Source organism: Capra hircus, chromosome 3, assembly GCF_001704415.2.
Source record: "Capra hircus breed San Clemente chromosome 3, ASM170441v1, whole genome shotgun sequence".
Classification (NCBI taxonomy): Eukaryota; Metazoa; Chordata; class Mammalia; order Artiodactyla; family Bovidae; genus Capra; species Capra hircus.
Genome location: NC_030810.1, coordinates 112,322,851 through 112,338,237, shown reverse-complemented (window position 1 = coordinate 112,338,237; position 15,387 = coordinate 112,322,851). Strand labels below are relative to the sequence as shown.

The following is a 15,387-nucleotide window of genomic DNA, read 5'->3' as shown; positions in this document are numbered from 1 at the left end:
TTATCTATCTACATATCTACATATCTATCTATATGTGTGTATATATATATACACACACACACATCTATCTATATATATACACAGATATATATACACGTGCAAGAAGACAAGAATAAAAATAGTATAACTTCTAAGCATTTAAAACCCTCCTTTGAGCAACAACAACAACAAAAGCAATAAAAGATTGGTCATTCAGCTGTGGAGAAAAGTATCCCTAGAGAAAATAAACACTGGAAATAAAGCTTAAAGAAAGTGACAAATTAGAGAAGAAAACACTTGTAACATTTCACAACCTAAGCGCTAATAATTCTAATATGTAATAAAACACTTTAAAAATTGAAGGGAAAAAGACCAATACAATCCAACAGAAAAATGGACAAAAATTTGACAGTTCATAAAAAGAAATGCAAATAGGCATTATACATATGAAATATACCAAAAGATGTCCAACCATACTTATAATAAAAGAACAGAAAACAAAACATGCTAACGGTATGTAGCAATAAAGGGAAAACTGGCCCTCTTACTTATTGCCTGGTCAGAATACACAACTGTACAACCCTTGGAGGGAAATTTGGCAATAAACAGTAACATTAAAAATCACCTTGGTCTCAGCAATCTCTCTTTAGGAGTATATCCCCAAGATATCCTGGCAAAAATATGAAGTGTCCTATGTATATAGTTATTTATTACAACATTGTTTGAGTTCAGAAAAGACTGAAAACAACACATATGTCCATCAATACAGAAATCATTGAATAAAGTATGATATAACCACACAACAGAATACTATAAAGCCATAAAAAGGAATGGGAAAGAATCTATAACCTGAAACTGTAGTTACCTCCAGGATATATACCACTAAGTTAAATAAACAAAGTGAAGAACAGGGATGTAACATGCTACCTTCTTCCAAGGGAAGGGAAGAAAAAAGGCTATTTCTGCTGGAAGGAAGAGCATGTACAGAAATGTAAAATGGTAGAAGCAGAGGTCTCACTGCCCGTGTTCACTGGTGGTGTTCCACACAGCTCCTGGCACAGTTGTTGAAAGACTGGAGCACACAGGAGCTCTTGGAGTTAAAGCGAAGAGGAGTGAGAAGGTAGGAAGGAAGGACAGTGAGAAGCAAGACTGAAAGGTAAGCAGGGGCCGGGTCATGGAGGGCCTACTACACTAGCAATTTGGATTTTGTCCTTGTAACGGTTGGGAAGGTTTTAAGCAAAAAACTGACACCATCTTAAAGACTTCTCTTTGAAGATTCCTCTGCTAAGAAAGGTCTGTGGAATTAGGAGGCAGAGGGACCAGTCAAAATTCTATTGCCTTACTCCAGAAGAGGTGATGATAGCCTGGCAGGGTGGAGAAGATGAATCCTAGAGATACTAAGCGGATAAAATCATCAGGATTTAGTAACTGACTACATGTAAATCACACCAGAATGAAGATACCTCAATTTACATCAGATACAATATACTGAAACATTAATTTAAATTTTTCTTTTTTTTTTTCCTTTCTCCATTCCAAAAAATGCCTAAGTCCTTTGGTATTTTCTTTTCCTGCCCTCAAGAATTTTTTCCTAGATGAAGAGCAGAAGCATTTTTAAGGTTTTGTAAAAAACCTTACTAACTCATTCAAAAGATAGTGCTAGGCATTCCTGAGGAGAAGGCAATGGCACCCGACTCCAGTACTCTTGCCTGGAAAATCCCATGGATGGAGGAGCCTGGTAGGCTGCAGTCCATGGGGTCGCTAAGAGTCGGACACAACTGAGCGACTTCCCTTTCACTTTTCACTTTCATGCATTGGAGAAGGAAATGGCAACCCACTCCAGTGTTCTTGCCTGGAGAATCCCAGAGATGGGGGAGCCTGGTGGGCTTCCGTCTATGGGGTCGCACAGAGTTGGACACGACTGAAGCGACTTAGCAGCAGCAGCAGCAGCAGCAGCAGCAGCAGCAGCAGCAGCAGGCATTCCTGAGCTAAGGAGACCATCCTAGGTTTTATGGCTAAGGAGTCACACAGACAGACATGTCCTTAAAGAACATACATCCTAACAGGGAGGAAAGAGTGTAGCATGAAGAAAAGACAGTAAGCTCCATAAACAAAAAATACTGAACACTGCTAAGTACAATGAAAGAACGAAATTATAAAGACAAGAACATGGAAGGATGGCAAAATCAAAGAGACTAACAACTCTCTAACTCCCTCAAGGTCCTTCCTCAGGATTAAAAGAGATAAGAGTTATATTAGCACTTAATAAAAGTTAACTTCCTTCCCCATATACATATTTCCCAGATTCCACTATAACCAAAATCATTGTAAAAGACTAGTTACTTACAGGAACATGCTGAGTTGATGAGCAAGAGTCCACTGATTGAGGAGATGAGATTGAACAACTTGAGGAGGCTGGCGAAAGTGGCTGAGGTTCTGTCTTTATATCTTTAATTGGAAAAGGAGAAGCAAAAATTTTCCCACTGGACAATATAAACTCAGAATAAATAAGAAAGAAGGTTAAATCTACTCTCAAAATTCAGATATAGAAGTTAAGGTCACCAAAATATATCATCAAGTGAAAATTCAAGATGCAGAAAATAGTATATCCAATATGCTTCCATCTGTGTAATAAATTTACATGTATGTTTATATGTGTATATATACATATAAATACATATGTGCATACTACTACTAACATCTGCACTAAAACTCTTGAAAGATAAACTTAAGAAATTGGTCACAGTGCTTGTCTCCAGCAAGCAGAACTTGCTGGCTGAGGGACAAAAGCCAAAGGAGACATTTACTTTTTGTATCTTTTGAATATTATGCCATATGCAAAAAATTATAGATTTTCCCCAAAAATAATTTTAAAGCATAAGAAACAGGAAAGAATTTTTGTGGAAAGCATTTTTGACAATAAAATTACAATACAAAAATGTTCCTATCTTTTGAACTATTTTTTAAAATGTGTTGATCAACTTCAGCCCAAGCAGTGTGCCTCAGTGCCAAATTTCTAACAGGGTAGGAAGGAAGGAGAGAAGAATCTGTGCCAGACTGTGTTCTCCAAAGTTAGGAGCAAAATATCTACCATGTCTCATGATCTATACTGTGATCCTGCCACTTCCCCATCAAGATGTAGTGGCTATATTCTCTTCTGTTTGAATCTAAGTGAGCCTATGACTTCCTGAATCAAGAGAGTATGGGAGTAATGATATGTGAATCCAAGTCTGGGTTACATTAGGTAGCTGAAAGACTCACGTTTGAGCCCTTGAATCCTGATTACCACGAGACCACCAGGTTTTGAGGAGTAGCTCCCACACTGGCAGTTCAAGTCTTCACATCATTTCAGAACAGGCATCAGACATGTGAGGGAAGAAGCCTTAAGGTAGTCCGAGCCCCTAGATGTCAGGCTACCCTAACCTCCAAATTTTCCCAGATGATGTCTGGACACCATGGAACAGAGACAAGAAATTCCTAATGTATCCTGTCCAAATTCCTAACCCATAGATTCTGGGAGCCTAATAAAACGGTTGTTTTAACCCACTAAGTTTTAGAGAAGTTTGTTACACAATAGTAATGAGAACACTGACCTTGTGTAGTCCATATTCTATGAGGAAAGAAGGGAATTGAGCAAGATATACTAATATATAAAATGAAGGGGAACAGGAATTGCAACAGAAAGGGAGGACTATAGCTTAGATGGGGGAACGTGCTGGTTAATTACCCACTGTTTCTCAGCTCCAGTTCACTTTCTATAGTCTGTGATGAAAATTAATACAAGTCCCAGCTGGCTTCCTTTTAGGTCCTATCAATAGGAGATTCTAGAAAGATGCTTCTTAAGGTAGAACGGGGGAGAAGGGATTTTTTTTTCATCCTTCCATCAGCTTTATCCCAGAAGGGACAGTTTGCTTTAGGTTCTAGTTTTTTTCAGTACACCCAAAACCCAGTTCAGTGGGCCCCTTGCAGATACTGGCATCATCCAAGTAGTGTTTCCTCCTCAGAAGGGTATATGTGGGACAGCTACACTAAGGTCCTAGGTTCTGATAATCCCAAGTCTCTTCCCTTTGATTGGCTAAATCCTATTTAATTCTCACATGGTTAATCTCTTATAGAATATTACATATAATTCAAAATCGATATTTCTGAATTATAAATTTTTCATTCATTATGTGACTCTGCCATAACTCTGAAATTCTTTATATCTATTTTGGCAAGAAATTTATGTATGCCTGGCCATACCAGAAGTAGAATGTAGTCCCTGGAATTTTTAACAAATAAAAGTAGCCCAATAACCCCACCTAATTTTGACTATTACCAAACCATAAAATAATCCATTTAAAGTTTTTATCAATGAAATACATCATTACCTGTACAGAAGTGATTGTTGACATCCCAAATGCCTGTCTCCCAAGGCATCAAATCCAAGTCAAAATCAAGATTATCAAAATTACTTTCCTGTAGATTTCAAATCAGCAAAAGAATATCAGATTAAAATATATACATCCAGAAATCAAACTAACAGAAACAACTTGCCAAAAATAACTATTACCCAAATTAGTAAAAATAATTTTCTAAGTTCATCAATTCATCTTGAGAATATATCTTAGATACTTAGAGATAAACCAATTTAGTCACTTTAAGCACAGTAGTGATAACTAGGGAGGAGGTAATGGAGTCAACATCTATCTGAAAAATTCAGTTGGTCTCATTCTTTTCAATGAAAAGAGATTATTACAAGAGTCACAAAATATTAACACAAAATATGTGTTTTGTCATAAAAGAGATACAGTATAATAAGTTTTCCCACTGTCACTAAAGAAAAAAAGTCAAAGCAAATGCCTATTTATCAAATCATCTCTATATGCAATGCAAAGAATACAGATGTATCCAAAAGGCATTCAGGAATCATAAAGAGACTAACTGAACCTTCAGATACACCAAATATTAAAATGGTTATGGGAGAAGGAAGAGATCCATAGGAGGACGGGCAATTTTATCTTTTTTACTGGTCCATAGTTTTCAAATTTCTAATGTTTTTTTAATCCTAGAAGATAAAACCAAGTTTCTCAAACAGGGATCAATAAACCTTTTAAAGGGGCTCTTAGCTTCCTGTCATTTAGGTGACAACTCTTTTAATATAAGTATATTCTGGGTCATAACTATTTTCTACCATATACATCAATAAAGAACTAACACATGATTTCAGAACCCCCATATCACTTGAGACAGTATCACTACTATTTTAAATGTCTGAAGTCACAGAGATAAGAACAAAAGGAAACTTAATATATAAACAGTACAACAAGTCAAAAGGTAGTCGGTATTAACTTAATGTGACAAATAATAAAACAGCAACAAAAAAGAAAGTAAACCTCAGGCAAAAAGGAAAGATTAATCTAGTAACTATTAACAACCACTAGTAATAATTTCTAGAATATTATCCTTCCAAATGTCTATTATTTGGTTTATTTTTTATTGAGAATGTAACAGAAGAAGGGAAACTTTTCTTATCATACTGCCCTGAACTGAGAAAATATTAGTGCAAGTTACTTACGAGAATGCATGAAAGTGCACACAGAAAAAAGAAAAAACTACTTAAATTATGAAAGAAACAACTTTTAAATCAATCTCCTTTGGTTTTTTCCTCATATTTGAATCTATACATAAAAAATTAAACAGCCTCATACTTTCAGCAATGAAAAATCTTTAAACTTTCGTAGTGCAAGTAAATTGAGCAATATTTGCCTGATTACTAGCAATCCTTTGTAACATGCTCAGTAGTGGCGTGACCTACTTCAGGGATGCTTCATACTCAATCTTGAGCCAAAAAAGTCAAATACCTTTTACAGCATAAGAATTTTATCTGGTTGCAAATTTCACAGGCCCATTTTATTGTAAAGCAAAACATGCTGATACTTATATACTCTGCTTCTTCAACAACTTCTCAAAGGAAACTGTACCGCCATGTAGAAGAATGATGGTTGTAAAACTAGAAAAGGCCCTCTAAGATGATTTAATCCAATCTCTTATTTTACACCAGAAAAACTAAGAAACTGAAAGACTGAATGACTTCTTTGAGGTAACAGAATGTTAGTTATAAAATCAGAATCATATTTCCCTGAATCTTTCAAATATAATATATTGTTTCTCAAAGACTAGGCTCTGGAGGTTATGAAAAAAACATCAGTTGCTTAACCAACCAGTCGATATTAAAAACCAACTTAATTATAGACAACATTATAAAGCATCTCATAGAGTAAATGAAACCATTAAAATCTTATGCATTTGGAGAAGGGATTAGCAACCCACTCCAGCACGGGCTTCCTTCGTAGAGAGAGACCCAGGTTCAATTCCTGGGCCGAGAAGATCCCCTGGAGAAGGAAATGGCAACTCACTCTGGTATTCTTGCCTGGAGAATCCCATGGACAGAGGAGCCTGGTAGGCTACAGTCCATGGGGTCGCAAGAGTTGGACACAACTTAGCAACTAAACACCCCCACGACCTCCAGTATTCTTGCCTGGGAAATCCTATGGACAGAGGAGCCTGAGCAGGCTACAGTCCATGGGGTCGCAAAGAGCTGAACACAACTTACCAACTAATACTAACACTTTCACGCTTAGGATGGATTTTCTAGCTCCAAGTCACCCTTTGAGGAACTGCCTCACTTTGTACTACTTTGTGTAAACATAAAGACTATTGTTTAAGACAACAACAACAAAAAATCTCATGAATTGATTTTTTAAAACATGTGTTTCACTCTCTATTGATTCGTGGTAAAACAACTGCTAAATTATTCTTTGAGAAAGTCAAACTCATCAAGCAAGCTTTACTTTTAATAAAAGCTTAAAAAATAACTGACAAATATTCAACCTGATTGATGTGCATATAAAATCACTCTGTTCACTTGAACTACTTCCCAAGTCAAACAGCACCTCATCCATTAAAGAAGAAAACAAAATAAGAGCTCAGGCCAAACAGCTTCACATATACTAACCCAGAAAAGGAGAAAAGGAAAAAAAAATCTAAGCTACTTTTGAGGACTCAAAAGTGCTATAACAACCTTTATGCATACTTCCAACTACTCAAAGGCAAAAAGTAAGGACATTTCTAAGTTTCAGAGCTTTCAACACTAAGGATTCTTAACTTTAAAAAAGGAAGTTGGCAAGTTCTCTTTTAAAAAAAAAGTTTTATAATTTACTCCTTTTTTGGGTGGGGGTGCTGTGCTGGATCTTCGCTGCTTTTCTCTAGTTGTGGCGAGAGGGAGACATTCTCTAGTTGAAGCATGCAGACTCCTCACTGCAGTGGCTTCTCTTGTTTCAGAGCATGGGCTCTAGTGCCACAGGCCTCAACAGTTGTGGCATGTGGGATCCACAGCTGCAGCTCCTGAGCTCTGGAGCACAGGCTCAGTAGATGTGGTGCTTGGGCTTAGTTGCTCCATGGCGCGTGGGATCTTCCCAGACCAGGGCTCAAACCCGAGCCTTCTGCATTGGCAGGCAGATTCTCTACCACTGAGCCACCGGGGATGCCCGGTGAGTTCTCTTAATTAGATCCACGACTCACATATACCCCTGAACATCACATTATTTCCCTTTGCAGCAAAATATGTGTAAAAACCAAGATGTAGGGTGTTAAGTCGGAGAAGGCAGTGGCACCCAACTCCAGTACTCTTGCCTGGAAAATCCCATGGATGGAGGAGCCTGGTAGGCTGCAGTCCATGGGGTCGCTAAGAGTCAGGCACAACTGAGCGACTTCACTTTCGCTTTCCACTTTCATGAATTGGAGAAGGAAATGGCAACCCACTCCAGTGTTCTTGCCTGGAGAATCCCAGGGACAGGGGAGCCTGGTGGGCTGCCGTCTATGGGGTCGCACAGAGTCGGACACGGCTGAAGCGACTTAGCATCGAGGAGTTAAGTAACTTCTCCAAGGTTACCCACTCCTGGGGCCAAAGGCAGACTTGGAATATATGTCTTCTACATGCCAAGACCAAAGCAATTTCTACAATTGTACATTCACTGACAACAAAACAGCAACTAACTTTCATTTTTAACCCTAAAAGTTATTTAAACTTAAATAACCAGCCTAAAGGTGTTATTCTGAAATCGTCTTGCAATAGTTAAAGATTAAATATCACATTTTTCAATATTTCTCCCCTAATAAATACTTACATAAGTTTCATTTGCTGCATCCAACTGCAGGTCATCAGTGTCTGTGAAATAGCCAAGTTCAGCAAACAGGGCAGAATCTTGAAACAAAAGAAAACAATACATATTTCCTGTTAATTCAGCATTTTGACTAGAGAATAAGTGCTGTGTCCTTGGGCCAACTCTATTAGAGTTTCCCATTAGCCATTCTAGCAGCAGCAGCAGTGTGAATAACAGCCGGTGCAAGGCTAATTTCTCACATATGTGTTATTTTCCATATACTTTTTATCTTGTGAACTAAACCATTATACCAAGGATTAAAAAATGTCCTGCCGTGTCATATTGGACTAATTGATAGTGACTTTCTGGAACATTACTAACACAAATTCTGAGGCTTCATCTGGACTCAGCACAAAAAAGGTGACAGAGTTGATCAGCAGTGATGACAGGACAGGAATATGACAGAACATGTATCAGGTATTTCAGAGAAGGCGATGGCACCCCACTCCAGTACTCTTGCCTGGAAAATCCCATGGACGGAGAGGCCACGTAGGCTGCAGCCCATGGGGTCGCTAAGAGTCTGACACGACTGAGAGACTTCACTTTTACTTTTCACTTTCCTGCATTGGAGAAGGAAATGGCAACCCACTCCAGCGTTCTTGCCTGGAGAATCCCAGGGACAGGGGAGCCTGGTGGGCTGCCGTCTATGGGGTCGCACAGAGTCGGACACGACTGAAGTGACTTAGCAGCAGCAGTATCAAGTATTTACCATCCATGCCTTAAATTAAAGATACAACCAATTTTCTATCCAAACAATAAAGAACTTATCTAAATCGAATTTATTTCAGCAAATCTAACAATGTTCCAATTTCCTAATGAGACTGCATTATAAACCAAGAAACATGAACACAGAACGTCAAGATTCTGATAAGGCCAAACAAGGCTGATTGTAAAGTATCTATTTTCTCTAACATCTTAACAACTTCAAGTGCTTTGAAGAGTTTGCCAGTCTAAGTTGGCCTCTGTACTCCCTACCATCAGGCCACTGAAATTTTCTCTGCTGGTTTCCTTACTCCACATATATAGGAATTGCACTGCCAGTCTATCCTTGACTCAGCCAGTGGTAGAAACATTTCACCAACCTAAAACAAAATAGTACATAGCAAAATATGTTGTGTGCAGTGATAATGAAACGTTATTCATATAACCCTCAAAAAAGGACTACCTTAAACTCAGCTGTCAAGCAAAACAAAACAAAAAACCCATATAAGTAGCTAACTGTGACTATGTGCCTTATACACAGGCTGAAACTCCTTGAAAGAGTTCTTTATCTGCTGCCTCTCATTTCTCTCCTCCCTTTCCTTCTTGAACCTATTCCAACCAAGCTCCCCTCCCACACACACATGCATACACACCAGTTATTAATGTCACCAATGACCTCTCCTTTGCTAAACTGAATAGTAAATTCATGGTCCTCATCTTACTCTCAACAGCTTTGAAACAGTTGATCCTTTCATATTAATTGAAGCATTTTCCTCACTTGGTTTCAAATTATCATCCTCACCTGGTTTTTCCTCCCACCTCACTGGTTGGCCCTATCTTGCTGGTTCTTCCTTATCTTCTTAATATGAAATTGTCCCTGGGCTTAGTGCAAACTTTTCTATCTATTCTGCTCCCTTTGTGATTTCAGCTGAGTTCGTGGCTTTAAACAGCATGGACATGCCAAGGATTCCTAAACAAACATTTCCAATCTATACCTCAAGATGTATAAACAGAGTAAGTACTCTCCATCTCCTCTTGAGTATCTAAAAGGCATCTCAAACTTAACACAGCCAAACTGAGCTTCAAATCATCCTTCAGCAAACCTCCTACGGCTTTGCCTTTATCTCAGTTAATGACAATCCAATTACCCCAGCAGCTCAGGTCAAAAACCTTAAGAGTCATTGTTTATTTCTCTTCCTCATTCTCTGTATTCAATCTACCAGTAAATCCTCTCAGCTCTGTCTTCAAAATATGTATTAGTAATCTTCCTTCTTACCTTTCTTTTTCATCCTTCCAACTCTTTCCATCTTTCCTTTCTTCCCCAGCTCTTCTGAACAGAGATGTCAGCAGAGCAAGGAGGGTGATGGGGTTTTTTGTGTCATCATCTGTGAAAATGTGCCTGGTACCCAAGGAAATAGGATGATGCCAGAGAGGGGGCTGCCTAGTGGAGGTGTAGGCATGCCTCAGCTGCCAAGAAAATGCAGCCAGTGGGAGGAGGCACAGGGTGGCAGATGTAAAAAACAGCCCAAGTGGTTAGGAGAGTAATAATACCAAAAATATGTGCTCTTTGATAAAGCAAATGACTAAAAATATTTAAAATAATTGGAGCTAGGTTCCTCACTGTTTGAAAAAGCACTTACAAATGTGAAAAGGGAAGAGAATAAAAGAATCCTAAGGTGTTGGACTGGTATTAGAAGCATTAATATGGGCACATTTTTAAAAAATACTTACACACAGAAAGAATTACAGATTTTGTATGTGTGTACACACACACACACACATACATATACATGTATTTCTTAGCTCTGTCTGCTAACAGGTCCAAGAAGCGATGACATCCCGTCAGTATTTTAAAATCCTGTTTCCAGATCTTGGATACTAAATATGATACTAAACGGAAGTCCACCAAAGGGCTACTCAGAGTAATAGCTAGTTTAGACAGGGGCATGCAAAAGAGGCCTGGGAAAATTTTGTTTTGCCAGAAAATAAGGAAATTCTCGGAGAACAATGGGAACATGTCAAAAGAACAAAGAAGCTGATATGAATGGACGCTATTTTTGTCTTTTTGTTTTCTCATATTTACAATTCTTTCATTTAACAAATAGACTCTTACTGGTCAATTCTGGGAAAATCTGAGCCTCAAAATAAAGCCAGATTACAACCCATTAAGTCAAATAGCAATTAGTGAGCCCATAATGAAATAAAAAGAGGAAGCTCTTTCTTACAGCATCAGTTCAGTTCAGTCACTCAGTCGTGTCTGACTCTTTGCGACCCCATGGACTGCAGCACACCAGGCTTTCCTGTCCATCACCAACTCCCAGAGCTTACTCAAACTCATATCCATCAAGTCAGTGATGCCATCCAACTATCCCATCCTCTGTCATCCCCGTCTCCTCCTGTCTTCAATCTTTCCCAGCATCAGGGTCTTTTCCAATGAGTCAGTTCTTTGCATCAAGTGGCCAAAGAATTGGAGTTTCAGCTTCAGCATTAGTCCTTCCAATGACTATTCAGGACTGATTTCCTTTAGAATGGACTGGTTTGATTTCCTTGTAGTCCAAGGGACTCTCAAAAGTCCTCTCCAACACCACAGGTCAAAAGCATCAATTCTTCGGTGCTCAGCTTTCTTTATAGTCCAACTCTCACATCCATACATGACAACTGGAAAAACCAAAGCTTTGACTAGATAGACCTTTGTTGGCAAAGTAATGTCTCTGCTTTTTAGTATGCGGTCTAGGTTGTTCATAGCTCTTCTTTCAAGGAGCAAATGTCTTTTAATTTAATGGCTGCAGTCACCATCTGCAGTGATTTTGAAGCCCCAAAAAATAAAGTCTCTCATTCTTTCCCCATCTGTTTGCCATGACGTGATGGGACCAGATGCCATGATCTTAGTTTTCTGAATGTTGAGTTTTAAGCCAGCTATTTTACTCTCCTCTTTCACTTTCATCAAGAGGCTCTTCAGTTCCCCTTTGCTTTCTGCCATAAGGGTGGTGTCATCTGTATATCTGAGGTTATTGGTATTTCTCCCGGCAATCTTGATTCCAGCCTGTGCTTCTTCCAGCCCAGCGTTTCTCATTATATACTCTGCATATAAGTTAAATAAGCAGGGTGACAATATACAGCCTTGATGTACTCCTTTCCCGATTTGGAACCAGTCTGTTGTTCCACGTCCAGTTCTAACTGTTGCTTCCTGACCTGCATACAGATTTCTCAGGAGGCAGGTCAGGAGATCTGATATTCTCATCTCTTTAAGAATTTTCCACAGTTTGTTGTGATCCACACAGTCAAAGGCTTTGATGTAGTCAATAAAGCAAAAGTAGATATTTTTCTGGAACTCTTTTATTTTTTCAATGATCTGGCAGATGTTGGCAATTTGATCTCTGGTTCCTCTGCCTTTTCTAAACCCAGCTTGAACATCCAGAAGTTCACAGTTCTTACAATATAATGTCAATTAATTTATGCAGATATAATATCTAGAGATAATCACCATTTGGCATTAGAGCAGTACTTGATATAGACTGGAGTTATCAATGGAGGCCAGGGCTAGTGAGTGAAGGCTTAATAAGGAATACAATATTGGTGGCAGGTCCAATTATCTCTCCTCAGATACTATTCAAATGTAAAAGAAGAAATAGTGACACTACTGTGTAGAAATCTGACAGATACTAACTTGACCATGTGGTCAAAGTGAACATCAGCTTGGGACAGGTCAACATGGTGTGCCTCCGGATGCAGTGCACTGAGAACAGAGCATCATTTCCCCGGCATTGCTGCCACATTCCTGCCATGGACTCAAGGCCTGATTCTGGTCATGGGGAAAGAGCGGATAGACCCAGGTTTAGAGTCATCTTACACAACAAAAGATATGCACTCTTTAACACTGTCAAGGATACAGAAACAAGGAAAGACTAAGGAATCGTTCCAGGAGACATGACAAGTAAAAGTAATGTGGGTTTCTAGGTAGGGTCCCAGACTGGAAAGGGAACGGGGACATTATTAAGACATATGGCAACATTTGAATGGGATCAGTGAACTGGAGGGTAATGCTAGACCCTTGTTCATTTCCTGACTGGAAGGAGTATATGGTAGTTGATATAGGAGAGTGTCCTTGTTTCAGGGAGGAGAGGGTAAACACTGCAGTATTTAAGGGTAATGATCTAACAACACCGTTTTCTGTCTTTTTCTCTCTCTAAAGAAAGAAATGGGGCTAATACAGCAAAATTTAGCACTTAGGGAATATGTGTAAAAGGCATGCAACAATTCTTTGTACAGTTCTTAAAACTTTTCTGTAGGTTTGAAACTTCAAAAATTTAAATTTGAATAAAAAATATACATCAGTATATACACATGCATATGCACATGTGTATAGATTCATAATCCAACCACTTCCACTTCCTCCATTCTCCCATCATAAATCACTTGGATTGCTGCACTAGCCTCCAAATGGTCTCCCTGCTTCTGCCCTTGACCTTCCTTCAGTCTATTTTCAACAGAGCATCTAAAGTGAGCCCATAAAGGGGGGGTGGTCCTAAGATGGCAGAGGAATAGGACAGGGAGACCACTTTCTCTCCCACAAATTCACCAAAAGAACATTTAAACGCTCAGAAAATTCCACAAAACAACTTCTGAATGCCGGCAGAGGACATCAGGCACCCAGAAAAGCAGCCCATTGTCTTCTAAAGGAGATAGGAAAAAATATAAAAGACAAAAGAAGAGACAAAAGAGGTAGGGATGGAGCTCTGTCCCCGGAAGGGAGTCTTGAAAAGAGAGAAGTTTCCAAACACCAGGAAACACTCTCTCTGCCCAGTCTGTGGCGAGCCTTGGAACCACAGAGGGCAACATAACAGGGAGGAAAAATAAATAAATAATTAAAACCCACAGATTACGAGCCCAACAGTAACTCCCCCAGTGGAGAAGCAGCGCAGCGCAGATGCCTGCACCCGCCACTAGCAAGCGGGGGCTAGGCAGGGAGTCAGGGCTGCATTGCTTAGAGTAAGGACCGGGAATGCCCCGAGGGCAATCTCAGCGAACTAACTGGGCTAGCAAACCAGACTGTGGGATAGCTACTAAGCAAAAAGCCCTAACCTAAGACACCACCAGGCCCACTCACAGAACAAAGGACTAGAGCTACGCGAAAAGCCCTAACCTGAGAGTTGGACTGCGAAGAAGGCTGAGCGCCGAAGAATTGATGCTTTTGAACTGTGGTGTTGGAGAAGACTCTTGAGAGTCCCTTGGACTGCAAGGAGATCCAACCAGTCCATTCTGAAGGAGATCAGCCCTGGGATTTCTTTGGAAGGAATGACGCTAAAGCTGAAACTCCAGTACTTTGGCCACCTCACGCGAAGAGTTGACTCATTGGAAAAGACTCTGATGCTGGGAGGGATTGGGGGTAGGAGGAGAAGGGGACGACCAAGGATGAGATGGCTGGATGGCATCACGGACTCGATGGACGTGAGTCTGAGTGAACTCCGGGAGTTGGTGATGGACAGGGAGGCCTGGCGTGCTGCGATTCATGGGGTCGCAGAGAGCCGGACATGACTGAGCGACTGAACTGAACTGAACTGAAGACACCGCCAGGCCTGCACACAGAACAAAGCACTGAACAGAGATAGCCGGCTGCAGACCATCCCCCTCCGGTGACAGGCAGCCAGAGCCAGAAGCGGGCAATCGCAGCCCCAGAGAGGCATTATCTACCAAACTGCAAGCAGGCTTCTTTGCTGACTAAGACTTCTTGGGGTTCTGGACAATAAACATCCACCTGAGAAGGTTCACCAGTTGTACACCCAGAAAACCCGAGCAGCAGGGACGGGGGAGGCAATAAGTAACAGCAACCGCACTCGCCAAACACCTCATCACCTGAGCTGCTAGGACCTGGGAAGGGCACAAAATGCAGGCCCAACCAAGTCTGCGCCTCTCAGGACTACCTGAGTGCCTGAACCTGAGCGGCTTAGACCTGGGAGGTGCATGCAGCCCAGGGCCGGCCTCGGACGGTTCCCAGCGGAGCAACCTAGAGCCTGAGCAGTGTGGGCAGGGAGGGTACACGCACCGTGAGCGGGGACAGGCAAGTGTGGCTGAGGCACTGCGAGCACACGCCAGTGTTATTTGTTTGCAGCGTCCCTCCCTCCCCACAGCGCAACTGAACAAGTGAGCCTAAAAAAGTGTCCACCACCGCCCCCTTTATGTCAGGGCAGAAATCAGACACTGAAGAGACCAGCAAACAGAAGAAGCTAAAACAGAGGGAACCGCCTTGGAAGTGACAGGTGCAATAGATTAAAACCCTGTCGTTAGTAACAACTACATAGGAAGGGGCCTAGAGATCTTGAGAAATATCAGCCGGACCAAGGAACTATCTGAAAATGAACTGACCTCACAATACTCACAACAACACCAGAGAAAGTCCTAGATATATTTTTTACTATTTTTATGATCATTCTTTTTTTAAATTTTTTTTTCAATTTTTAAGTCCTCTATTACTCCTTTAATTTTCACTTTTATAAACTACTAT

At 40.3% G+C, this 15,387-nt stretch overlaps 1 protein-coding gene across 1 annotated transcript in view; it reads right to left on the bottom strand.

The window, feature by feature from the left end:
• The window catches only part of ATF6 (activating transcription factor 6), a 243,699-nt gene that overhangs the window by 213,699 nt on the left and 14,613 nt on the right, over window positions 1-15,387 (bottom strand). Inside the window, exons 2-4 of the mRNA XM_018046547.1 lie at window positions 8,148-8,224; window positions 4,350-4,437; window positions 2,327-2,427 (exon numbers count right to left, since the gene is read on the bottom strand). Of these exons, the coding sequence (XP_017902036.1) occupies window positions 2,327-2,427; window positions 4,350-4,437; window positions 8,148-8,224 (266 nt within the window). The remainder of the gene's footprint in view (window positions 1-2,326; window positions 2,428-4,349; window positions 4,438-8,147; window positions 8,225-15,387) is intronic.